The sequence below is a fragment of the Drosophila virilis genome, chromosome 4 (assembly GCF_030788295.1).
Source record: "Drosophila virilis strain 15010-1051.87 chromosome 4, Dvir_AGI_RSII-ME, whole genome shotgun sequence".
NCBI classification, from domain to species: Eukaryota; Metazoa; Arthropoda; class Insecta; order Diptera; family Drosophilidae; genus Drosophila; species Drosophila virilis.
Genome location: NC_091546.1, coordinates 416,171 through 442,113, shown reverse-complemented (window position 1 = coordinate 442,113; position 25,943 = coordinate 416,171). Strand labels below are relative to the sequence as shown.

At 41.5% G+C, this 25,943-nt stretch overlaps 4 protein-coding genes across 7 annotated transcripts in view; 1 reads left to right on the top strand and 3 right to left on the bottom strand.

The window, feature by feature from the left end:
* Slob (Slowpoke binding protein) overlaps positions 1-14,338 on the bottom strand; it is a 49,026-nt gene extending 34,688 nt beyond the window's left edge. Inside the window, exons 1-2 of one of the 3 annotated variants that reach the window (XM_070209268.1) lie at positions 8,771-8,981; positions 8,081-8,282 (exon numbers count right to left, since the gene is read on the bottom strand). The gene's annotated coding sequence lies outside the window, so the exon portion shown is untranslated. Of the gene's footprint in view, positions 1-8,080; positions 8,982-14,042 lie in introns of those variants that run through there. The other 2 variants (XM_015169005.3, XM_015169001.3) reach the window with 2 other exon arrangements.
* On the top strand, positions 12,458-23,837 carry Myo28B1 (Myosin 28B1). Its single transcript, XM_002059103.4, has 10 exons — positions 12,458-12,719; positions 14,337-14,600; positions 14,662-15,783; positions 15,839-16,354; positions 16,861-17,901; positions 19,917-20,126; positions 20,187-20,473; positions 20,640-22,178; positions 22,236-22,359; positions 22,414-23,837. The coding sequence occupies exons 1-10, from the start codon at positions 12,696-12,698 to the stop codon at positions 23,665-23,667; spliced, it is 6,381 nt and encodes a 2,126-aa protein (XP_002059139.1). The 5' UTR covers positions 12,458-12,695; the 3' UTR covers positions 23,668-23,837.
* LOC6635619 (zinc carboxypeptidase) lies at positions 23,558-25,317 on the bottom strand. Its single transcript, XM_002059102.4, has 5 exons — positions 25,125-25,317; positions 24,922-25,058; positions 24,384-24,765; positions 23,939-24,326; positions 23,558-23,882 (listed from the first exon to the last, which is right to left on the bottom strand). Exons 1-5 carry the CDS (start codon positions 25,287-25,289, stop codon positions 23,689-23,691), a joined length of 1,266 nt encoding a protein of 421 aa, XP_002059138.1. The 5' UTR covers positions 25,290-25,317; the 3' UTR covers positions 23,558-23,688.
* Positions 24,485-25,943, bottom strand: part of LOC6635618 (zinc carboxypeptidase) — a 50,004-nt gene continuing 48,545 nt past the window's right edge. Inside the window, exon 8 of one of the 2 annotated variants that reach the window (XR_011416722.1) lies at positions 24,485-24,620. The gene's annotated coding sequence lies outside the window, so the exon portion shown is untranslated. Of the gene's footprint in view, positions 24,621-24,678; positions 24,766-25,943 lie in introns of those variants that run through there. The other variant, XR_004304804.2, reaches the window with a different exon arrangement.

Below are 25,943 nucleotides of genomic sequence, written 5' to 3'. Positions count from 1 at the left end.
CAGCTGACCATTGACTAACGACCAGCTTGAGAATAGAGGGACCTGGAAACCGACCCGACTATCGTTTGTGTCGTTAAAATACACTCGTAAATTTGAGGTTCGGTCATGGCAGTTCGCGAGCTTTCAGGGTTGTTGTTTTTAATTTTTGTTACGAATGTGGCATTTGTAATAGCAAAGGTATGTCGACCCTTAACACATTGCACAAGGCAATCCGAAAGCAAGGCCACAAAGAACCCTTAAGCTGAAAGCTGTAGCTTTTTATTATAAACCGAGAACTCAAAATAAACACAGCTTTATTGCTAAAGAACTTAACTCAATCGTCTGCAAGTTGCGCCAGAATAAGTCATATTTATGTTCAACTTGATTTACTTTGCCACAAACAATATATTTTAGAAAGCAGCCGCATAGATATCGGTGTCGAATAGCACACAAGTATTCAAAAGCCGCAAAAAAAGTGTTGATCAAATGTACTTCCATTAAAATGTTAGCTTTTGAGCCATTCGCCTCTCATATCCTGTGGACCCTGTGGCTGGCAGTTTGTTATCGCCTGATGTCCTTGTTGAATATGTTCGTTGTGAGTTCTATTTTTCCCTTACAAACACCAAATTTAATTCATCAGAAATCGTTTTGAATTGCCGTTTTTACAGCAAACAGAAATTTTCCTATTTTTATTTTTATTTTTTTTTTGTTGAAAATTGAAACTTTGCTTTTGATGTTTTTATTTATACTACAATAAAATCTTAATATTTCTACCTACCGATAATAATCACTTTATTGGGAATCGTTTTTATATTATTTTTGCTTAAGCTACAGGGGAAACCGGATAGTGTCCATATTTTGTATATTTGTCTTTGTGAATATATATTTATATTTATTCCGATTATGTGTAATTATTTTAATCACTGTTTGCTATTTTTATTTAAAATGATGCTCACCTTTTTAAATTTGTATTATTATTTTTATGGTCCAACAACGGCTTTTGATAGTGCATAGTGCATAGTGCACTGTGCATATATTTGTATTTAATTTGCATGTGCTGCATGTCAAGGACTTGATGTCTCTAACCGGCCCTGACACACATTTGGCTAGCTGGCCCAGGAAACTAACTAAATTCGCATCAAAATGCGCGCTCAGTTTTGTCAGACCGGTAAAGAGATTAATTACCCGAATCCGGCAGACGGTTAGCACATTTCCTGTCAGTTAATTAGCGAAGCTGGGCCTGACTGATGGCTTCTGTCAGCATAGCGTGGAACATAAACAAAGCATCTGCAGCTTACATATAGCCTAGAGCCCAGCACTTGGCTAGCACAATGGTCAATTATGCGAGCCACATTCGAGCATTCTACCCGTAATTGTTAGCCGGGGACAAAGGCTTGATTATTTACATGGAATTGTCCGACAAAGATGCTGACAGTTGTCATTGCTTTTGTTTAACATGTCAACTATCATCATCCATTGCATTTGTACAGATTTTGAGTAATTAAAAGTTTTAATCGCTCCTGACGGACAGTTCAAGAAACTACTACGAACAAACCTTTTAAATTTGGCAAAAATCATTTGTGAATATTCCATCAAATATGTGAGGAGCATTTTGAAATTGGTACAAATTAAATATATTAATGAAATATAAAAATGAAACAAATGAAGAGTATTAAAGAAATACATTTGCTTATGCTTATTAGGGCCTATTAAAACGTAGCCCATTCCCTTTAATTGCAACAATTTATATCTGATTTTTTTTCTGATAATCATTCTATGCGATTCCACACAGGCAGGTTTTTGCATGCAGGTATTGAATTTAATCTGTAAATCTGCAAACCTATAGAATTCAATTTGTACACATTGATGCCATATTTGCTAAATTACGTGTAAATAATATTTATTTATATTGAATCAGTCGATGACAAGTAATGCATTTTAATTAGCTTGGTAAATGTGAAAAAATTTAATAACTATATTCAACTGATTTTAATTAATTCCTATTTGTCTATATATTAAACGTTGCCCTGAGATGCTGAAAATGTCTGATTTGGAAAATTCCAACCAAAAAAAAGCTCTAAATCTCTGTGAACTTCATACTTTCTCAAACATCTATATTTAATACAACTTGAGATAGTATGGAAGTAAAAAAATTGTTTTGTCCAGGGGTAAAAGGAAACAGATAAGATGCAGTGCTTAAGGTGTACCGAAAATAAAAAAAAAATTTTATAATTATATGCAAAATTAAATGCAATTTAAATGCGTCTAAAAATAAAAATGTCCACCCACCGCACTTACAGCCAAAAAGCGAAGTGAAAGCCAAGCTAATTCTATTTAAAACTCGGTCGTGGGATTATTCAAATGAATATTCGTTTAATTTTTGTCCATTAGCTGGGTTGTGGTTGCTTCAGTTTCCATTATCGTGTGTATAAGTCACTATTCCAGATATTACAAGAACCTAAACTGATTTGCATATATGTATATGCCCTCTGGGCTAGCTATGTGTATATATCAATTGTCGACCCATTGCCTTAAGCCTGTTGTGCAGTGCTTGAAAGAGTATAGAACGAGAAAGCTGCGAGCTCTCGCTTGCCTCCTTGTCAACTTGTAAATGGCCCAAATGCACTTTGCATGAATCCGGTTGCCTTAGGAGGTCAACAAAAGGGTTAAGAATTTGCAGATTAGAGCAGAGCAAGGCGACTGCTGTGGTTGCGGTTTGTATCCTCCTCTCGACTAGGGGCTTTAAGGCAACTTTTCTAGCTGAAGGCTTATTATGTGACCACATTTGCATTGACAATCAGAAGTTTTAATTATAATGATATACATAAATTCTGATCAAATGATCTAAGAATAATATATATAGTTTTTTAATCACCAATTGACAAACCCTACTTGTTGCAATACGCTGCAACTACTTATATATAAACAAAATACAGGAAACTCTCGTTGATTGATCCAGCACGAGACCAAGAGAATGAAGGGAAAACAAAACAAACCTGAAAAATCAGCTAATAAAGAATGAAAGGAGGCGGATATGCACAGCGGAAGTTACAAGGACAATTTCAGCCCATTTGTTGTCAAGCCAAACCACAGGCCAAAACACAAAAAAAAAAAAAAAGTTATAAAGTCGTCACCGAGCACCTGGCTAACTGAGCCATTCAACGGACCACGGACTGATAGAGCCCCTACATCCCTCCCCCCACACCTTTTCTCATTATCCCTCTCGTCGTTTTGACTGCCAACTAATTTATAAATTAATGTAGCGCAAGAAAGAAGTCATTGCCTTTGCGAACGACAAACCGGAAATGCACATTTCGTATATGCGCGCTAGGTTTAATTTGTTAATTGCATACATGTGTGTGTCTGTGTACGTGTAAGTTTCTAAATTGGTGCACGAGTGCTGCCAATGTGAAACGGAAAAGCAATTTATGTTTCAGTTTCGAACGCAAACGGAAGTTGTACTTGTCGATAGACAGGCCTCAATGACACATGCTTAAGTTTATTTGTAGAGGTATGCGAAATACGAATTAAACAAATAAGTTTAATCAAAACAAGTAAGACGCTCAAAAAAACACGATTTCGTTACGGATTCTGACATATTTCTTGCACGGGCACTGGGACCTACAATTAAAATTTCGAATTCCTTGCTCTTATAGGTTCTGGGATACGGGCAGACGGACACGGCTAGATCGACTCAGCTATTGATACTGATTAAGAATATTTATACATTCATATTTTTTGATGGTGAGGTGATGCTTCCTGCTGCCTGTTACATACATATGCACAAATACATTATACCCCTTTTACCTATTTTTAATGGGTTATAATGGGTATAAAAATGCAAATACTTTTTTCCCTTGTATTTTTCTGTGTGTATTGCCATTGCTATCCATGGTTATTGGCTTTCAAGAGACTTTTTTTACCCCATACGCGTGCTTTTACTAACAAGCATAATAAGCCAGTTGATAATCCTCATATTTGTGCAAACAAGACTTATTGTAAAATTGTCCAATTAGGAGCTAAGAGAATGCAAAGCGAAAGGCAATAAGACTAACTTGTTAGTCAAAGATTGAATATCGATTACAGCATCTCCGTGCCATATATGTGTCACGCCTAAATTGATTTAAATTTAGCATAATTTATGGATTTATGAGCATGTGTGCGTTTTTCATATGTCGCATGGATCAAACATTATGTCAATATGCTGACAGCAAAATTAGCATATTTTCACAAAGCAGGTTCTGAAGCACTTACGTTTTACTACCATTAACGTGTTTACGTTAATCGTAAACACTTGGAGCTTATACTTTCTCGCCTGCACACACAAGCCAGGATCCAATCATCGATAAGGCTGTGGTTTTTTATGGGCGGACATGGTCTATAGGTTCGTTAATTAGATACTAAAAAAGTCTATCTGAGCTTAAGTCGATTAATGAATTTAATTCAATTTAAGTTATTTACTTAAATTTAATATTTTTAAAGTATATGCGCATGTATGGTTTTCCTGAAGTTTTGTTCGCACACATTATCCTTTAATAAGTCTAGGCAAATATTTATGATCATTTTTAACATTAATAAAATGCAATTTATATAAAGGTATTCTTGTTGCTAACGAAATCTTATCATTTTTGCATAAATAGTGATTGGTTTTTATTCATAGAAAAAATTTTTATAGACTCCAATGAGTTGCAATATAAGATAATCTATGTATTAGAAAGGAAACAAATCTTTAACTCGTATTTAGTGCATTTTTACCACACACACACACACACACACACACACACACAAATACTCAGTTGTCCATATATGCCGAGTGAAAGGCCCAAAGCAGATGCCAAAGAAAAAATGTGGTCAACCTTTGACCTTTGTGATTATACGAAAATGTAAAATAAACAAACAAATAAAATAAAGCGCCTGCAAAGCTAAACAAAATGCCACAGCAAAAGAAGTTGGGTGGGAAATGTAGCCTATATTGGAGCCAAAAAGCGTGGGCGGAGTCTGTGAACTTATTCCCCCCTCAAAGTAAAAGCCAAAAAAACAACCAAAGGAAGCAAAATTGAGGGCTGTGGGCGAGGCGCATAAATCACATAACAAGTATCCTGTCAAGCAATTCGTTAGAGCCAAGTTGGGCACTGGTTAAGCGTAAACTTAAGAGTTGAGCTGACTGATTGGATATTAAGCGGGACTTTAAGTGAGATATTCAAATAGATTTGCGATAACGTTAGTATTTGCTAAAACGCAAAATGCCTAATAATAAATTCAAGACAAATATGGTGCTAAGTCGATGCGATGAGAATTTTAATTTAACTTTGCAATTTCTTTGCAATTGACTGACTGATTGGTGAGCAACACACACACAACACACACTTTTCGAAAGATGTATCGGTGAAAAGGGGGTCAAAAATTCGGTGGGTGACGTTTCGCGCTCAAATTAAGTGTTTCCGCGATTTAGGATATGCCACCCGCAACAGTGGCAAATGGGCAGAAAACAACCGTATGCAAGTTTTTTACCGTCCGATCGGTTTAAGACTTATTTTGAAAGATCTTTGAGTGAATGTATATTTAATGTGTCACGAGGAAGGCCTGACAACATTGTGTTTGGTCAAAATTCATATGAATATACATCAATACACGCACATAAAACACATACATACATACATACATATATACATGCATACATACATACATACATACATAAATATATATATTTATATATATATATATACATACATACATACATACATACATACTTACATACATATATACATTTATACATATATACATACTTACATACATTAGTACATACATATATACATACTTACATACATTAGTACATACATATATACATATATATATATATATATATATATACATATATACATTTATACATATATTCATGCATACATACATATATACAAAACATACTCACCCCTGACTTTATTACCAACCCACTTGCCAGGCACTAACTAAAAGTGCATCAAAAACTGAGGAGCCTACTTAAATTTTTGAGAATCGAGGAGGAGAGCACTTGGCAGAAATTCTTTATATTTAACTATGCAGCACAGCGTCAAATAATTTTGTCTGCGTTTCGTATTAGAAAACAAACATACATTCATAATCGTATACATACATGCATGCATACACTAACACACACGCGCCCACACACATAAATACACACATATATATATAATACTTATGATATACCATAACGTGGTCAAATTTCATCCGATTTTTACGAGGTTTAAGTATTTGCTCATTATTCTTAGTCAAAATGCAAGTGAAATATCCTATAGGCATGGGTCAATATAATAATACGTAGAAAGGTAATCTAATTCTCTGAATCTAATTCTCTGTCTCCTCAATAAAGCCTGGTTTGTTTTTAACATGATACGAATCGAGTCTTGACAATATATCTATATGCCTTCAGACATTTAGCATTGCTAAAAGACTTCGGCTAGCCGAAGATGTGATATTATATTGTCTCCCGTTCAGTTTAGCTCCAATTATAGCTAGCCAAAGAATCGCAGCTGCTGCTTCTGACTCAAGTCCTTGGTCAAGTAAGCTGTCAAATCAATGAAAATATCGTTATTGTTGAAGTTGTTATTGTGTGACCTTTTAAGTTCTGCCACAGTTGCTTGGTTGTCCTTATATTTCCGCCCCCATGGCACTCCGCCTCCTGCACCTCCGACATGTTCCTCCGACTCCTTAGCTTTCAGCGTTGAAGCAGCCTGCGCCCAATTCATAGGTGAAGCCCGCAAGCCTTACTTAGATTTTTGAGAATCGAGGAGGAGGGCAGCTTTAATAAATACTTTTTCTCATTTAAATTTGCCGCGCAACAAGATAAATAGGTTTGCTAATGATACTTTTTAAGAAAATTTACATGCATACAATCATACAAATTTACGCACATACACACAGAACACAGCTTCTGGCAATTACATTGACCCTTTCTACAAATGATATTCATTTAAGATCCTGCGTCGTTCTCCGTGCAGTGTGTGTGCACTCCGCCGTTTACGTAATGTGCGCTCAATGAACAACCAACTGAACTTCGAGGAAAAAAACTGCATTCTTTTTGCTCTGATTAATACCAAGAATCTGCTAGGTTGGGCGAGCACTAATTTGAAAGTAATTTCCAAGAAAGGATTAAAGTAAGAGTGAAATTTGAGAAATGGACCTCCTACTTCAAGCTAAACAAGTAAGAGGTTCTAGTCGGGAGTCCCCGACTAGGGGATACCCTGAACCCTCTTCTTCCAACATCAAATGCATATATATATTCTATTTAAGAAGCTATATGTCAGGTTTGGGGACTCTAGCTCTTATTATTTACCAAAATTGCCCGAAAAACAGGATATCGATATCGATTTTTATCGATTGCTTGGAAACGGAGTAAGTTATCGATTATCGGAAACAAACTTGATCTGCGCGGGCACTAGGAGCACCTTCATCTAAAATTTCAAGTCTAGCTCTTATAGGTTCAGAGATCCTTGCGTTTATACACACGGACAGACGGACGGACAGACGGACGGACGGACAGACAGACGGACATGGCCAGATCGACTCGGCTATTGATGCTGATCAAGAATATATATACTTTATGTGGTCGGAGATGCCTTCCTCTGCATACATTTGGGTTTTGCACAAATACAATATACCCTTATACTCATTTTTAATGGGTTCAGGGTATAAATAAGTAAAATTATTTAAAGCCAATTAAAGATTTTTGTCAAATAAAAATAATAATATTATTTAGAGAAATTAAACTTATTCTTTACATTGCTTAGTCAAATTAAAGCCAAGTTTATCTCAATCTTGGCAGTTGCTGTATACCGAGTGCACAGATTTAGGTCAATGCTTCACGCACAAGAATTTTGTATTTAAATAAAGGAGATTAGATTAGTTAGAAAAACAATTCAATCCTTTTTATTTAAGTAATTGAAAAGTTTTGTAAACTCTTAAATTCTTTTAATCATTTATTATTGAGAAGTTCGTCCGCTCTTTATGAAAATTGATTTTGGTCTCTCCGAGCTGCAATTGGGTCAGTTAGCCTAGCCAAAACTACATTTTGTGCAATTAGCTAGGCGTAAATCGAAAAACTCACCTGTAACCAAGCAGGAAAATTTATAGCTGCAGGGGGGGCGGCGTCGAGCGGCGCTTCACTTAGCTACTTTTTGTGGTTCCTCTGTGGATTCTCTCACTTGTTTAATTGAATTGGTTCGAGTCGTTGGGGTTGTTGCAGTTAACAGTTATGCAGTTTGAACTCGCGGATGCTTCAATATTGCCTCGACGGCAAAACTCTGAACCTATTTGGGAAGAGGTACAACAGACGCGGTCAGTTGTTCTCGCGCGACTGATGAATGGTGCCTTGCTATGCTATCCATTCGCGGATTCGGTTAACGGTGCTCGGATTTCGATGCTCGGAGTTCGTTATTCGGGCAAGTCGGCATTTCGTATTCGTTTATGCCTGTCGCTGGGTTGGGGTAACGCTTGTTGTTGTTTTGCTTTGGCTGGAGGCAACTGGCAAACAATTCTCAATTCGGGAACGGGACTCGGACTCGAACTGGGATTGGGACTGGGCCAATGGGCCAGCGAAAGCAACAACAAGAATCACAGTAAAAACGAAAGCGAATCGAAATTAATGCCTTAAATAATTTATTGCATTTTTAAATGTATATTCCGATGGAGTGAAAATGAGACAGAAAACGAAAGTCGCGCACAAATTAATCACAAAAAACACTCAAGCATTTACTTTGATTTTTGGAGTCAATCTATTTATGTGGCTTAAAATTACCGTTAATTTGGGAGCGCGAGTTCGCCTCGCGCAATCGAGAGAGAGAAAACATCCACTCCGCTGCGTGACTCGAACTGAATTAAAAAAGTTGGCAGCCTGAGGTTGCGATTGTTCCTGTGTCTGGTGGAAGGTTCGTCTCGCAATTTTCTTGATGTTCGCTTCTCGTGCGTGTGCGTTTCGTATCTATAAAGTTTATATTTCCATTGACACCCTTTCCCCAAGTGTGCATGGCTCGCCTGACGACGCGCCTATCGTGTGTTTCGCTTCCATTCTGTTTCACATAAAAGCAACAACGAGCTTGCAGAAGCTCTCTTGACTGCTCCAGCTGTTTTCGCGAGACTTCCAGAATGCACAATAATAACAACAAATGAAGCTTTTTACGCATGACCTAACGGTGTGCCGAACTTTTGCACTCTCCTCCGCTGCTCTGCATATCTTTTAGTAGGCTCTGGCTGTCACATTGCCTGTCACTCAGCTGTTCGTTTTTGTGTTTCAGTATAGTAATTAATGGTATTTAGATCGCTTTGAAACATTAGAGTCTAATAATTGTAATAGAAAACTTTTTTTAATTTTTGTTGACAGCATAATAGTTTAGCTTAGCAGAGAATTAAGCTCCCAACCAAAAAGGTTATTCGAATCATCCATTACCTGATAATAACGCTTCATTACACTTGCATTGCTTATGCCGAACTCTCTTTGGTCATTGAGTAATAAATATTTGTTTTCAGCTCTTTGGGTAATATAATGTGTTAAGAGAGCATTGACGACAATCTATTGAGTCATTGAGTAATAAAGAGATACATTTATTGCTCAATGACGACAACCGTTTGCCGACACTTCCAATTGAAAAAGCTTTTGCCTATTTGAGTGAGAGCGCAATCAACTGCTGAGCTTTTCAGTCAAATAACAAAAAGGCGGCTACTCGCAGCTTTTACTCAGCCAGTGCGGCCTGCGCTCCGCAGTTCGCATTTCATTGATGCCCAAATATAGGTCAACAACGTGCTATGGGACAGTCGCAGAGGCTGAGACGGCGGCAGTGGAGGCGGCGGTGACGACGGCAGGGAAAAAAGACATCGGTATTGCGTTTATCAGTGCAGTGGTAACAATGCTGCCGTTACTTTGTACTCGTAAATATATATGTGTTAGTGCATGTGCGTGTATGTCAGCATTTATTAGTAAAATGTAAATATGGATGTATGAGTGCATGTGTGTGTGCTTTGGCATTGCTTAGGCGGCCGCTTCGTTGGTGGTCGCCATAGACATACATACAATAAGACATACACACACAGAGAAACAGCGCGAAAACAATTTGCACGAGAACATCGCGTATGCGCCCCGTTATCATCAATAGCTAAATTTATGGCCGACCTTGTCCGGCATACACAAATATTTCGTGCATTTGTCACAGCTCGTTGTCCGGGCAATAATTAAATTTCACGCGGGGCTGCGGACAACTGAGACAATCTCTTTTGCCTCCAATTTCGTTTTTGTTATTTTAATTGATGCGATCGGGAAAGTGGGTCAAAGGTTAAGATAATCTCAGGATAATCCTAAATGCGCTTTTAAGGCGTCCACACCACGATACCCCCTTTTGCTCCCCTAATTCGGTCACGACAGTGGAAAAGAGTTCATTGTATTATGCCAAGGACTCACTTAAGGAATAAAGCAAAGCTTCTTCTTGCCGGCGTTATTGTCACCTCGTTGTAAAGGACATCCAAGGATATGAAAGCTCGTTCCGCTTCCCGCAGCTCCCCGCAGCTCCCCGCAGCTCCCCACAGCTCATGTGCATTCCAATGCCTCGCAGCCAAACAAATGCCATCCACTTCCTATTAAATTGCACCCCAGACGCACTTCTTTATATCGAGCTACAAAATTAATTTCGAATCACTTGAAAATTCCGTTTCGCTTATCGCCAAACAATTGTTGTTTGTTTGACCACTTTCCAGCAAATTATCTACGGGAAACAATGAATGAAAATTGCAGTTGGCTTATGCCACTTTATTGAAGCCATTGGCAATTAAAACGGGTTTTAGCCAGCTTCTGGACGGTTCCCTATAGGCGGAGGTCGCTGCATATTGAATGAACTATTATAAATCAATGCTGAAGTCCTTGAAGTCTACTTATTAAAATCCATTCGGATCTAACATTATCTTGGCAAAGATAATTTAAATTAAATGTTTTAATATTAACAAAAATATCAAGACCGGACGTGACTGGACGTGACTGGACATGACCACATCCTGGCCTTATTATCTGCTTGCAATTAAAGGCATTCGAAGATTAAATTCGAATTTAGCTTGAAAGCAATAAATATGATACCAACATAACTGTTGCAGCTGCATTTTTAAGAAAATTTAACCTATGTAAGATTCATAAATGTATTAAGGCCCTTGTCCCTATCGGAGTTGTTTAACTATGACTTTTATAAATCACAAGTACATTACGATTATGTGACATTTGTGATGATAACGAAATACTATGACAAATCGTTCTGCAAATAAAACCTCGACTCGGTGGTTGAACTTTGTAATTTGTTTCGAATAAATGAAATAAATTCACAATGTCAGCACACAATCTATCAATTATTGTATAAAGATATCAGCTTTTATATTTGGGGGTACATTTTTTTTGCGTGTTTAATATCGAAAGCCAATGAAAGTGCTCTTCTTATTGAATAAGGCCTTTCACTGCGTAGAAAATATTTAATTATTCAAGCTTTTATCAGTTGTAAATATAAGAATTTTAATCCCAACATTTAAAGGTACGTAATGCTAACTTCGTGAAAATGATTTATTACTTCATAAACATTATTCTGAGCTCTTTTGCCTGTTTTGAAGCATACGACTTGGTTATTATAATTCATCTACATATAAGACACGTAAACAATCAATGACCCCAACTAAAAATAATAATCAATACTAAAGCAAGTAAGAGGTTCTAGTCAGGAGCTCCTGACTAGAGCATACCCTGAACCCTCTTATTACAACACCAAATTTGCGTGCGCAGTTAAAATACCGAAAAACAAAACAAAAACCGATCTTAACGAAATATTTTAACAGTATATCTAATTGTACCACAGATTGTTTGCGTAATCTCAACAGACCTACATCTAAAATTTCTAGTCTCTAGCTCTAATAGGCTCTGATATCCTTGCGATTATACATACGGACGGACAGACGGACATATAGACAGGGTCGGGATGGTTCCTTCTGCCTGTTACATACATTAACATTTTGCACAAATACATCATACCTTTTTACCCATTTTTAATGGGTTTTGGGTATAAAAAAACCCCCCTAGTTCGGATTCGCAGGGTCCCAGTTTTATTGGTAGAAAACATTTGCAGATAGAATTAAACGACAAGCCGCGTGACTCATAAGGGTAGTCGGGCATTATCGACGAGCTAATTTCAAAGATAAGATCGAAAAATGTTTGAGAATTTTTAAACATGTTCTAAATACCTGCATTCTCTGGTCAAGTTCTTGGTCAATGTTATCCGATTTTTCTACTGCAAAACTGACGCACCTGATCGAAGCCGGCCATATGGCGAGACGGCGATAAAGCCAGACGCGGCTGCCAAAAAAAACACATTCAATATTCATTATCAATATCAACCGCGCCGCCGCTCCGCTAGATAAGAAATGAAATGACAGCAAGGGCTCCTATTCGAAATTTCCGTTCACAAATGAACGAGTCTCCGTGCCGAACAGAACCCCACGGTCGATATCAGAAGCATATTAAAATTCACAAAACTACAAAATATTGTTGTGAAAACGGCTGTGAAAATAAAAACCGAATCGTTGCGCAAATATATGTTCGGCAATCAATAGAAGCCTCGGCGCGTGTGGGTCTCGGCAAAGTGCTCTAACTATCCAAAACTATATCTTGAGTAGAGTTTGGCCTTCAGAGAATTCAAATACGAAGCATGTCGGAATTTCTGCGGGAACATGTAAGCTCTTCAATAGTTCTAATCATTAAGTTTACGTGTAAAGTTGGCCTAAATTCCCGTGAAAAATATGGCTTAAAAATATAAAAAATTAGTTTGAATCTTACAATTTCTATATAATAACTTGGCGAAAAGTTGTTGTCTCTTGAAATGGTTTTATTGCCTATTTGTGCTCTGGCACGTGGTAAGCTAAAGCTGTTTCTTATCAAGTTTAAAAAATTCTGCACACGGAAATGCCGGACTCAAAGATGCCCTATACAAAGCTACCCTCTTAGATTGTTTTATTTTTTTAAAATGTGAAAAATGTATTTACTTATGGGAAAGCGTAAAGACCTCATTTTCACATGTTTCTAAAAAACCATTTCAACCATTTTAACAAAGGCTGAAATGCATCAAAGTGGAATTTATGATGTCATTTGGGCGATATTTGGATTTTTTTTTTACCAAAATGTTCGGCTAAAATTTGCAGCCCACTTGTGTCACTTGGCAGTTTGATTATGACTTGGACTGGGCACATGTGATGATTGGATCATCGTAAAAATTACTTTTCAATTAAATATGAATTACCAATTTGCAATGGATTCACCAAAGGATGAACTCATGTTCTGGCACTGATTGCAAGACACGCTTATCATTAATAATATTTATATATTCGAATTGTTAACCCTTTCAGGAATTGGCTTTAAGTTATCGATCAATGTGTGCTTAGCGGTATTTATTTATTTTTTTTTTTGTTTTTGGCTGCCATTAGTCACAATCTTATCAAAATGCCTAGGCACAGGTGAGTCTCATGTTATTATAGATAAGCAAGGTCGCAGCGACTCCATAAAAGAATAAATAATATAATATAAACTGAGAGCTAACATGGATTCAACTGTCTCAATGAGAGCTTAACTCTATAATGGAATACTTTGTATTAATTTTTACCAAATACGCCCGTTCACTTTCTTTTTGGCAATTATTGGCTGTTTGTTGCCGTGTTGTGTTAACCGTTTTGATTGTCAAAAACCGATAAGACTCTTTTTTTTTTGTATATCGGCATTCCGTCGAGATAAGATAAGCACTTCGAGTAAATTTGAGGTCTCAACTGTTTGCTCAACGGCTACCGTTTTGTTTTTCCAAAACTTTTGACGACTTGAAAGCCTTTTTTAACTAACCAAAATTTCATTGACAACTTTCTTAGTATTGATTTCCGTTTTTGTTTTCGATTACTCTATGCACTATTCTTTTTTAATGCCCCAGATCCTAGCAAATTTTACATTTTATTTGGTACAAACTTTTGGTTTAGGATTATTTGTCAAAGTCTTTTACTACTTAGGTACATACCGTGTCTCCGAGTTGGTTTTCCTTTGATCATGTGTAGAAATTCCGTAGCATAAAATCCCTTATCATCATTTATGTTGGATCTTTGATTGTGATAACTGCAAACAGTGTCAATTTCAACAAATCAACTACACGTATTGACTTACATGACGGCAATAATCAATTTCCACACACCGAAATTCCTTGACATTGAGTAATATTTCGACTTTTGGTATCTTATCGTAAAACAAAGAAGTGCTGCGCGTATACATCATAATTATTACATCGATAATATCTCCCATTAATGATCGATTGCAGGGCGAGTATGTTTGGGTCAAGCCGCAGAACACAAGCAGTGAATTCGCGGTGCCCTTCGGAGCGCGGATTGTGCGCACGGAGAAGACCCAAACGCTGGTCTGCGATGATGCCAAGAAGCAGTTCTGGGTGCCGGCGGGAGATGTGCTCAAAGCGATGCATCTAACCTCGCAGGAGGATGTGGAGGATATGATTACGCTGGGCGATCTGCAGGAGTACACGATTCTGCGCAATCTCCAAACGCGCTACGCCAAACAGTTTATTTACGTAAGTAAGGATAGAGATTCCCTACGCGAAGTTTAACTAATACTCGGAACTCGTTTTACAGACATACACAGGCTCCATGCTGGTGGCCATCAATCCCTACCAGATACTGCCCATCTATACGCATCGCGAGATCCAATTGTATCGAAATAAGAAGCTCAACGAGCTGCCGCCGCACATCTTCGCCGTGAGCGACAATGCCTTCCAACGCCTGCAGCGCCTCAAGGAGGACCAGTGCGTCGTTATAAGCGGCGAGTCCGGAGCCGGTAAGACCGAAAGCACCAAGCTGATCCTGCAGTATCTGGCGGCGATCAGTGGCAAGCACTCCTGGATCGAGCAGCAGATTATCGAGGCAAATCCCATTATGGAGGCCTTCGGCAACGCGAAGACCGTGCGCAACGACAACTCCTCCCGGTTCGGCAAGTACATTGACATACGCTTCACTCCGGCGGGCGCCATACAGGGTGCTCGCATCCAGCAGTACCTGCTGGAGAAGTCACGGATTGTCTTTCAAAGCCGCGAGGAGCGCAACTATCACATTTTCTATTGTATGCTGGCGGGTCTGAGTGCAGCGGAGCGGGAACGCCTGCAACTGCAGGAGCAGAGTCCCAGCCAGTATCATTACCTGGCGCAGGGCGGCTGCTTCACACTGGCGGGCAAGCAGGATGCCAAGGACTTTGCCGACATTCGCGCCGCCATGAAGGTGCTCTCGTTCAAGCAAGAGGAAGTCTGGTGCCTGCTTAGCCTTATGGCGGCCATCCTGCATCTGGGCAACTTGCGCTTCAAGGCGACCGAGGTGGCCAACCTTGAAGCAGCCGAAGTGGACGATCCCGTCAACCTGCAGCGTGTGGCCCAGCTGCTGGGGCTGTCGGCCGCGCCTTTGAATACGGCGCTGACCCAACGCACCATCTACGTGCACGGGGAGCACGTGGTGACCAGCTTGTCGAAGGAGGCCGCATTGGAGGGACGCGATGCGTTTGTGAAGTCCCTCTACGATGGCATATTTGTGCGCATCGTGCGGCGCATTAATGAGACCATCAACAAGCCGCCGACGGAGCCTGTGAACAGCATCGGAGTGCTGGACATCTTTGGGTTCGAGAACTTCGACAACAATAGCTTCGAGCAGCTGTGCATCAACTATGCCAATGAGAATCTGCAGCAGTTCTTTGTCGGACACATTTTCAAGGTATCTCAACTCTCTCATCTCTCCATTTATATTGCTAATGCTCTTGGTCTTGCAGATGGAGCAGGCGGAGTACCAACTGGAGCACATTAACTGGCAGCATATCGACTTCCAGGACAACCAGGATATACTTGATCTCATCGGCATGAAGCCCGTCAACATTATGTCGCTCATCGATGAGGAGTCCAAGTTCCCCAAGGGCACGGATCAGACTCTGTTGGAGAAGCTGCACGTCCAGCATGGCAATCGCTCCATCTATGTCAAGGGCAAGACCACACAGACCTCGCTCTTCGGTATTAGGCACTATGCCGGTGTCGTCATGTACAATCCGTTGGGCTTTCTCGAAAAGAATCGCGATTCCTTTAGCGGCGATCTGCGTTCCCTGGTGCAGCGTTCCAGCAACAGCTATCTGGTGGACATATTTCCCCAGGAGCTGCCCATGGACACGGCCAAGAAGCAGCCCACCCTGTGCGTCAAATTTCGCAACTCCTTGGATATGCTAATGCGCACCTTGTCCCAAGCACATCCCTACTTTATACGCTGCATAAAGCCCAATGAGTATAAGGAACCCAATGTGAGTAGACACAATATTCTGGGAAAGATTAAGATTAGATACTGATTCGGTTTAAATATCCAATGTGCTCGATGCAAACTCTCTGCCTCTCTCTCTCTTTCTTCTGGTCTCCTCCTCTCAATCTGTTATTCTGTGATAAGTATGCTATATAAATTTGGGTCTATAAAGTCAGTTTGAGTAGACTGCTTAGCGTATAGAATGAGTCATCTCCGAGCCCATAAATTATATATATTCTTGATCGGCTTCAACCGCCCAGTCGATATACCCATGTCCGTCTGTCCATCTGTCTGTTCTTATGCGAACTAGTCCCTCAGTTTCAAAGCTGTCGTCATGAAACTTTGCAAAAGTGTTTCTTTCTGTTGCACGCAGTACATATATCAGAACAGTCGGTCGAAAAGTATGTTCTAGTATGAAATACATTTTTGTTTATCAAGATATTTTGACTAAAGTCGGTTTAAATAGTATCATCAAATCTTGTACTTACCTGAATTTCTTTTCTCTTCTAGAACTTTGACAAGGAGCTATGCGTGCGTCAGCTGCGCTACTCGGGCATGATGGAAACGGCTCGCATTCGTCGCGCTGGGTATCCCATACGCCACGCTTACCGCGCCTTTGTGGAAAGGTATCGACTGCTGGTGCCGCGCACGGGTCCGCTTGACAAATGCGACTGTCGCTTGTTGGCGCGACAGATTTGTGACTCGGTGTTGCCCACCGATTCGGATCGCCAGTTTGGACGCACGAAGCTCTTTCTGCGGGATGAGGACGATTCTCTCCTCGAGTCAGAACGCTCGCGGATAATGCTCAAGTGCATTGTGATCATACAGAGAGGCATACGGCGTGTGCTCTTCCGTCGCTACATGCAGAAATATCGCCAGGCCATCGTCACAGTGCAGCGCTATTGGCGCGGACGTGCCCAACGGTGTAGGTACCAGGTGATGCGGCTTGGATTCCATCGGCTGGGCGCCTGCATAGCTGCCCAGCGACTGACCACCCAGTTCACGATGGTGCGCAGCCGCACGATAAAGCTGCAGGCACTGTGTCGCGGCCAGCTGGCCAGAAGTCGCTTCCGCGCGGAGCTGCTGGCCAAGCAGGAGACGCAGCTGCAGCGAAAGCGAGTAAAGGAACAGGAACTGCTGCGCCTTAAGGAGCTGGAGCAGCAGCGTCTCAAGCAGCAGCAGGCTGAAGCGGAGCTCCGTTTAAAGGAAAAACAGGCGGCGGAGCAGCGTTTCAAGGAGGAAATCGCGGCACGCAATGCTCAAGCCATGTTGGCTGTGAATCAGCCCAAACGCACAAAATCCTTGAAGCGATCCGAGCAGCCGCAGATCCGGGCGCAAGTGCTGCCGGCGCCCACGTTACAGGCACGCATGTCCTTGCCTCCGCCCCCGTCGATGTCTCCCATTGCTGCTGTGCCACTGAGTACTCGTCCTGCCAGCAACAGCGTAGCCAGGACGAATGGCAATAGTGTGGATAGCCCCGGCTACATGGATGTCGAGTCGTCCAAGCAGATTGTGGACGACGTGTTCGGCTTCCTGAACGACGAGCCCGATGTGAGTGGTCCATTGGGGCCGAATGTCAAGGAGAAGTCCTTGATATTCGAGCGGCAATTGCGCCTACGCAAAGATGTCCCCACCAAGCTGCTGTCCCGACCCGTCAACTACTACGAGGCGGCGCCTCGCAAGGTCGCCGACCAGACGCGTCTCTAGCAGTTGCCGGGTGCCACCGGGTCAGCGCTGAACAAATTAGACAGCCTTTACGATAAGTAGTCAATAGCTGATATTATGAAGATATTCTTCTTCATCTCTTGCAATCGTCTCACTTGTGGGCTTTCTTTTGATGCACCTGTACAAATGTTATATCCATGCTGGCTTGTATATATATACTCATATATACTTAAAATCGATTCGTTTTGTGATCGTTCTATTTGCCCAAAAGGCTCCCATTTTATAAATGTATATTCTCTGTACAAACCTATTTATTATATTTTTGTAAATAAAACCCGCTTCGGTGGCGACATCCAAGGAATTTAAAGATATGTACGCAATCCATTTCGTTTTTTCTTCACAGTAGTTCCTTATCGCATATATATATATATGTCTCAGTTGTCTTCTTTTTCGTACACGTTGGTCATTTCACATTGTGCCTTTTGTACTCTATGTCCAGTAGCCTTTTTGATCATTGTCAACTGCAAATTAAGAACATACCCAAATAAATTTGAGCTAAATTACTATCTGCGGAAATTAGAACATGATTTTGGCATTCTTATTCTTCAATCTATTTTGAGCTTATTTTGATAACACATTGAATTGCTTGAAATTCGACCAGCCACACTTTGGACTACCCATTGACAATATTTACATAAACAGTGTAGGGTGAAAGATAAGAGCTATGTAATCTATAAAATTTTATTGTTGTCAAGATAGATTCAACAGTTTTATTTATTATTTATTTATTTATTTTTTTTTGTTTCAATTTTAATGCTCTATATGACGGTGTTTACAAGTGGAAAGAATAGGAAACTTGTCTGAAAATAGCGATTGGCCAATCATTTATTTTTTTGTGAAAATGGAAGTTCTTTTTTAAAATGTATTTTAAGTTACATTAAATTCAGACGCATACTTTTGAGCAGCAAGTGTAAATAATTATATATGTTATATAATATATTTATTAAAATATGAGAATATTACTGAAGCAAATGGATATACTCATTTCAGTAGGAGTCTATGTGTATATTAAACAGATATTTCCTTTTAAATTTCTTGATAATATTTGTTCAGACAAGGGCGTCTCTGGGGCATAGCCTATGTAAAAAGTGTCTTTCCAATTTGGGTTTATTTTCTGCTATTAAATCTTTTTTTAAATGTGTTTTAAGCTATGTTTCCATAAAATTTCAGACTCATACCTTAGAGCCATCCAGTTTTCTGGAAAAAATTTTATATGATTGCTAATGTGAGGATCTTACTGTTACAAGTATGTAAATGAATAGCTAGATAAATGAAAAGCTCATAGGAACTTTAACCTTGTATAGATTGAGTTTCCTAATTTAGGCATATTTTGTGGCATTAGCTTAAAAGTTTTATACACCAGGAAAACTCTATTGAAATGAAACAACAGCAAAACAACAAAATTCTTTAATATTTATTGACAAAAGTGTAAATTTCCTGCCACTGCCGCAATTTGGAGTCTAAAAACGCACAGCGTCGAATATAGTCAGCAACTAACTTTAGAATTAAAAATATTTTAGCAAGAACCTCAGCTATCGCTATCGAAGAGCTTTGCAAGTTTAAAACAAATGCCCCGCATGATAAATGAAATAAAATGCAATCGTAAATAATCGACGGACTCTTATCAGATCGGCATATCTACTTGAAAAAAACATAATACCAACTCGTTTGGTAGGCGGTACTACCTGGATTAAAGCTGTCAGAATTCCATTATAAATTTAAGTGCATTTTTATAAGAGAAACTGAGCGAAGTGCTAATGTTAAAATAATTCTAAGTTAAAATTAAGCTACAAAATGTAAACGTTAATATTTATTAATATTGTACTTACTTTTAATTGTAGATCACGCTCAAGAAGAGCAACAGCATCAGCTCCGCTGGCACCATCCGTCTGCCCAAGCCAAGTCCCCCAAATGTGGACACATCGGACTATAGCTTTTTGAAGTTTGCCTCGACATATTTCTGCAATGGGACTACATATCAGCACGAGAGCAAGCCCTTGAAGCAACCTCTTTTGAAACATGATCTGCACATCGATCAGACGGCTGCCAAGGTAAATTACTTTCAACTCACTCAAGTGAATTCCAGACCCAAACTCATTTTTTCTCATTAGGCCATTTGGCTGATGATTCTTCGCTTTATGGGCGATCTGCCAGAGGCTGCACCCAGCCTGACCCAACAAACGCTGCGTAACCCACAACTTATGCAGGATATGGCGCGGATTCTCGGCTCCAAGCCGCGTCGCTTTGTCAGGCAAACCCTCAAGCGTCCAGCAAAAATTATTGGCAATGGTCAGCAGAATGCCGAGGAGTTCTATCAGCTCTGGCTGAACGTCGGCAGCAGCCATATGGACAAGATTCACTTCATAATTGGACATGGCATTTTAAGAGAAGGATTAAGGTAGGTTGCGAGTATATCCTCTTGGGTCTACTTTCTTGACTTTTAGCAGGATATGTTTGGAATTTTCATTTTAATATAAAAAGTGTAAGCTGTTATTCCCAACCTATGGCCCATTTCTACGTGCATACTTATGGATGTTTACGCACCTTGTTTAATATCCTTACAGGGACGAGATCCTGGTTCAGATCTGCAAACAGCTGTACCTGAATCCCAGTCGCAATTCGCTCTCCCGCGGCTGGTTGCTGCTCTCGCTCTGCTTGAGCTGCTTTCCGCCCACACCCAATTTCGAGCCCTATCTGCGCAGTTATATGAAGGTAGGCACCGCCAAGCTGCAGGCGGCGCCTTGTCTGCAGCATCTGGAGCGCACATTGGTCAACGGGGCGCGATCCCAACCTCCCTCGCTCTTGGAGCTGCAGGCGATTCGCAGTCGCCAGCCTTTAAAGCTGGCGATTTATTTGATGGACGGCGAGGCTCGTAAATTGCAGGTGGATGCGGCCAGCACGGCCAGGGAGGTAGTGCAGCAGTTGTGCGATGGGCTGGGTCTAAGCGACAGCTTTGGATTCGGCCTTGTTTTGTCGCTGCACGAGAGGCTCATTCCTCTGGGCGCTGGACGCGAGCACGTGCTAGACGTCATTGCCAGCTGCGAGCAACGGCAAGCGGATGCACCTTGGAAGCTGTACCTTCGCAAGGAACTTTTTGGTGCCTGGTACGATCCTGCGCTGGATCCCCAGGCCACGCATCTCATCTACAAGCAGATTCTGAGTGGCTTAAAATGCGGCGAATACCGCTGTCGCTCAGAGAAGGACATTGCGATGATCTGTGCGCTGACCACCTACATTGAGCATGGAGCACAGCCCGTGGCTAAGCTCTCTGAGAGCCAGCTGACGGCCTTTGTACCACAGGATCTGCTGGCACCGGGTGAACGGGCCGTGCACAACTGGAGTCGATTGATTGCCGCAACGTACAAGAACTGCGCCTATGTGAAGAAGGGCCAGGACGGGATGTCGCAGCAGCGTGCCAAGGAAGACATTTGCTTGTTTGCCCATCTGTCCTGGCCCATGCGCCATTCTCGTCTCTACGAAGTGCTCCGCGTGTCCGGCCCCAAATTGCAAAGCGATGACCTCGTGCTGGCTGTTAATGCCACAGGACTCTCACTCATTGACGAAACAGAGCAGGTGCTCGCATCCTGCAGCTATGCGGAACTGCTCAAGGTGCATTATCGAGCAAACGACCAGATGCACGTGCTTACCGCCCAACAGGAGAACTTTGTGCTGCAATCCAGCGAGGCTCTGGATGCAGTTGAGCTCATCGACTTCATGCTGGTGAACCTACAGCAACGCTCCAGCTACGGCGTAGCCATATACAACACCCAGTCACAGTCTGAAGTGGATGACCTACTGGCGATGAGAGCTGGGGATCTGGTACAGTTCGAGGCGGGTGTCACGGGTGACCAGCTGATGACCAAGGATCCCCGCTGCAGCTGGCGTGGCTGTGCCAATGGACATTGGGGCCAATTTGTGGCCGCCAATGTGCGCATCCTAGCCACGCTCTCCAAGCCCAGCGCACAGTTACAGCAGATATTCAAAGAGCACACCCGTCGTGATTCTGTAGAACAATCCGAGGCAAAGGGTCCGACGGCAGCTTCGCTTCGTCGACATCATAGCTTAGCCCAGTTGGCTGAGATGCAGTTCCGAGAGCGATTGGAGTACATTCTTTTAAAGACATATAATTTGAATTATTTTTAACTTTCACCTTTTGACAGATCGGAACAGTCACCTTTATGGAGGTATTCACCGGAACCACTGAAGGCACCGCTCCTTAGGTCTCTGCACTCAAAGCCGCAGCTCTACCAACAGGCACAAGTCATTCATCATCACATACTGAAGGTGGGCAAGGCTTATTTGCTAATCTGATCCTCGTAACATTTCGTATTCCTTCAGTACATGGGCGACATATCACGCGGTAATCTGCCTGTGAATACGGATTTAATCTTCAAGCCGGCTCTGCAAGAACCGTTGCTCTGTGATGAGGTCTTCTGCCAGCTTATGAAGCAGCTAAGCAACAACCCGCTGGAGGTGAGCGAGGAGCGTGGCTGGGACTTGCTCTATCTGGCCACGGGCATCATGGCGCCCAGTGTGCTCATCATGCGTGAACTTATTCTGTTCCTGAGCCTGCGTCGCGATGCACTGGCGGATGCATGCCTCAGGCGCTTGAAGCGTTCCGTGCAGTACGGCCAGCGAAAGCACGCCCCGCATCTGATTGAGGTGGAGGGGATCCAGCAACGTTGCATGCACATCTATCATAAGATCTACTTCCCGGATGATACCGTAGAGGCATTTGAGATAGAGTCCCACACGCGGGGAGCGGATCTTATCCGGGAGATAACACATCGTTTGGAGCTTAAGTCGCAGCTGGGGTTCAGTATTTTTTTGAAAATGGGCGAGAAGATTTACGCCATTCCCGAGGCGGAGTTTGTGTTCGATTTCATCACGGAAGTCTTACACCATCCCCGCCATCAGAAGACAATCCGCACCAGCAGTGATGGCCACTACCAGCTGCACTTTATGCGCAAACTTTGGCTTAATTGCCAGCCGGGCACGGATTTCAATGCGGATATGATCTTTAGTTATCCACAAGAGTTGCACAAGTACCTTAAGGGCTACTATGCCACTAACCTTGAGGTGGTCTTGCAGTTGGCCAAACTAATTCACAGGGCGAATCGGTATAATGAGGAAGGTTTGCCGCTGCAGGAGCTGCTGCCCCGCTTGGTGCCTGAGGATTTGCTGCCATTGCAGACGTTGTCAGAGTGGCATCAACAACTTTCGCCAATTATGCATCAAGAGGCCGGAGCTGACGAAGATCAAGCGAAGCTGATGTTTCTACAGGAGCTTGCCAAACAGACGTGCTTTGGTTCCACGTTCTTCGTTGTCAAGCAGCTGAATGACAAGTCCCTGCCTGAGAACCTTTTGATAGCGATCAACGGCACAGGCTTCCATATACTCGATGTGCATACAAAAAATCTTCTGAGAAGCTACAGCTACACGGAACTAGGCATGTGGAGTTCCGGCAAGAACCACTTTCACATACGATTCGGCAACATGATTGGCGCCTCGAAGCTGCTCTGCAGCACCACGCAAGGCTACAAGATTGATGACCTGCTGGCGTCCTACATGAGCCATTTTAATGACGAGTAATCAATAGAAATAAAGTTTGGATTATATGTAACCAAGCTGGTTGGTCTTGTCAATCAGCGCAACCATGCCAGCCATCAGCTCATCGCAGTTGGGCAGAATCTGAGCGGGCGGCAGTACGAAGCCAAAATTTCCCTTGTCTCGAAACTCAATGGTAAAGCCCACCTTTTTGTCCAGCTCATTGAAAACCCAATCGACAGACGAACCAGAAGCGACATCTACAAAAATAAAACGTTTTTAGTGGCTTGAAAAATCTGGTAATTGGTCGACCTACATAACACGGAGGCTGTGGAGCCGTAAACGTAGTCAGTGCCATAGACCAAATTTTTAATGGCACCGGCAAAGGCGGCGCCTATTTCTTGCAAATCGTCGTAGTTTTCTGGGTACTCAACTTCTGAGTGGCCATAGGGTGACAGCAACCATTGGCCGTAGGAGTGAAATGATAGGTACACGCTGAATTTATCCTTGATGCTTGTTAGATACTCGGACAGTGCCTTAGACTCTGGCTCCGACCAAGGTGATTCGCCGGCAAATGTCTCGCTACAAGGATCCGACGAGGCGCCATTATTTTCCATCCAGTGTGAATTGAAATTACGATTTCCATCGACTCCGATGCAGGACGAGGTGGCGTGGGGTTGACGCGTCTTGCGCCACAGCCGATTCTATGTTACATAGTTTGATTAGCTAACCAGTTATCAAATAAATTAAATTAAGCTTACCTGGCGGTGGGAGTATTCAAAGCCATCTACATTGAAGACGGGCACAATGTACCAATCGTAGTTCTCTGCCAAGTTGCGCACCTCTGTTGTCTGTGAGGTAAGCAACTCGTTGATGAACCACGTGGCACTGGCCGAGGTGATCCACTCACGTGCATGTATGTTGGACTCAATAAATATGCCGGGCTTATTAGAGCCATGGGAAATCTTGATGCCACGGATGTTTCGTCCCTCGTAGGACTGCCCAATAGAGAAACTTTCAGTTACGCTGGGAAAGGTTGCCAAAATTTCATCTAACCATGCTTCGATCTCGGCCAGTTCATGGTACCGTTTCCACCCAAAGGTGCCGCTATCTCTGTTGGATATTTTTTCGTCGTCGATAAGCCTAAATATCAAGCAATTAACTTTATAGTACGCAAGATTAATACACGATTTGCCCACGTCTTATCGTGGAACAAAAGGCGATTATATAACAGGGCTCTAGGAAAGGAATTCGTAGCATATGAAAAACCCATTTTTAATATCCTTCGGCATAACTTACTTTTGTACATTGTCTATTAAGAGCTGGCTGCTGATACCAACGAATTTAAGGAGTAGCTGGAAGCGCGTTGACTCCGATGGACTGACCATAATGTGCATTTGCTTGGTGTGGTCATCGTAATCCTTCCAGATGTTATACTAAACAGCAATGGCATACAGCAATCATAAAAGCTCCAAACATTCAATTTACAGTTCCTTACATACCTTTTGGCTAAGCTCGCCCAGTTTATTTATCAGCGATAACTGTATTTTATTCTTTATGCTTAACTGATAGACACTATAGTTATCGTAACGCACCGTGGGCGGGTCCTTGAGAGACCCAGCGCTAGCTAGGACCACAAGCGTTGCAAGCACCCAAATCAGACGCATAGCGATAATTGACTGATTGATATCGCAGTCAAACTAAAACTTGATAGCTAAGAGGCATTGCAACACATTTTTCTGGAAATTATCTTTATTGATTTATGACTGTCCAGCCTTCCAGCCAAATAAAACCCACATTATATTTCAGGTAAACCAGCTTTTTAGATTCAGTTTGCAAAGATGTTATGCCAATTGAATTATGTGTGGCAAAACGTGTAAAGTGTATATTACTTTGCCGAGATATTCGAAGAAATCATCAAAAACCCGTTTTTTGGTCAACTTTTTATAACCCATTGATTTTGCATTTAAATGCTGGTTAGTAGGTAATCCGTACGAATTCAAAAAGATGTAACTTTTCAAAATCAGACAAGATATTCAAAAATCAATTTTTCAATTTTTTATGCCAGTCGATAGTACTGATCCTTACGAGTCCAAAATGGTATAAAATTTAAAAATCGGACATTATTTTGCCGAGATATTTCAAAGAATCAACAAGAATGACTGATGCCAATTGATAGTAGGGATCCGTAGACATTCAAAACGGCATAATATTTGAAAATCAGACGTTATTTACCCGAGATATTCAAAAAAAATCATCAAAAAAGTTTTAATTTTGGAACCGACCCCGATTTTGATAAAAAACTTGTTGTAACCCCTCGC

What these genes read in the sequence shown, in the direction of transcription:
- LOC6635619 (XM_002059102.4), bottom strand. Translation starts at nt 25,289, where the DNA reads ATGCGTCTGATTTGGGTGCTTGCAACGCTTGTGGTCCTAGCTAGCGCT. An exon ending in TTAATAGACAATGTACAAAA is followed by an intron (nt 24,766 to 24,921) that starts GTAAGTTATGCC and finishes CTTGATATTTAG; the next exon opens with GCTTATCGACGACGAAAAAA. An exon ending in CTCCACAGCCTCCGTGTTAT is followed by an intron (nt 23,883 to 23,938) that starts GTAGGTCGACCA and finishes TTATTTTTGTAG; the next exon opens with ATGTCGCTTCTGGTTCGTCT.
- Myo28B1 (XM_002059103.4), top strand. Translation starts at nt 12,696, where the DNA reads ATGTCGGAATTTCTGCGGGAACAT. An exon ending in ATGAGTATAAGGAACCCAAT is followed by an intron (nt 16,355 to 16,860) that starts GTGAGTAGACAC and finishes TTTCTCTTCTAG; the next exon opens with AACTTTGACAAGGAGCTATG. An exon ending in CAGTTCCGAGAGCGATTGGA is followed by an intron (nt 22,179 to 22,235) that starts GTACATTCTTTT and finishes ACCTTTTGACAG; the next exon opens with ATCGGAACAGTCACCTTTAT.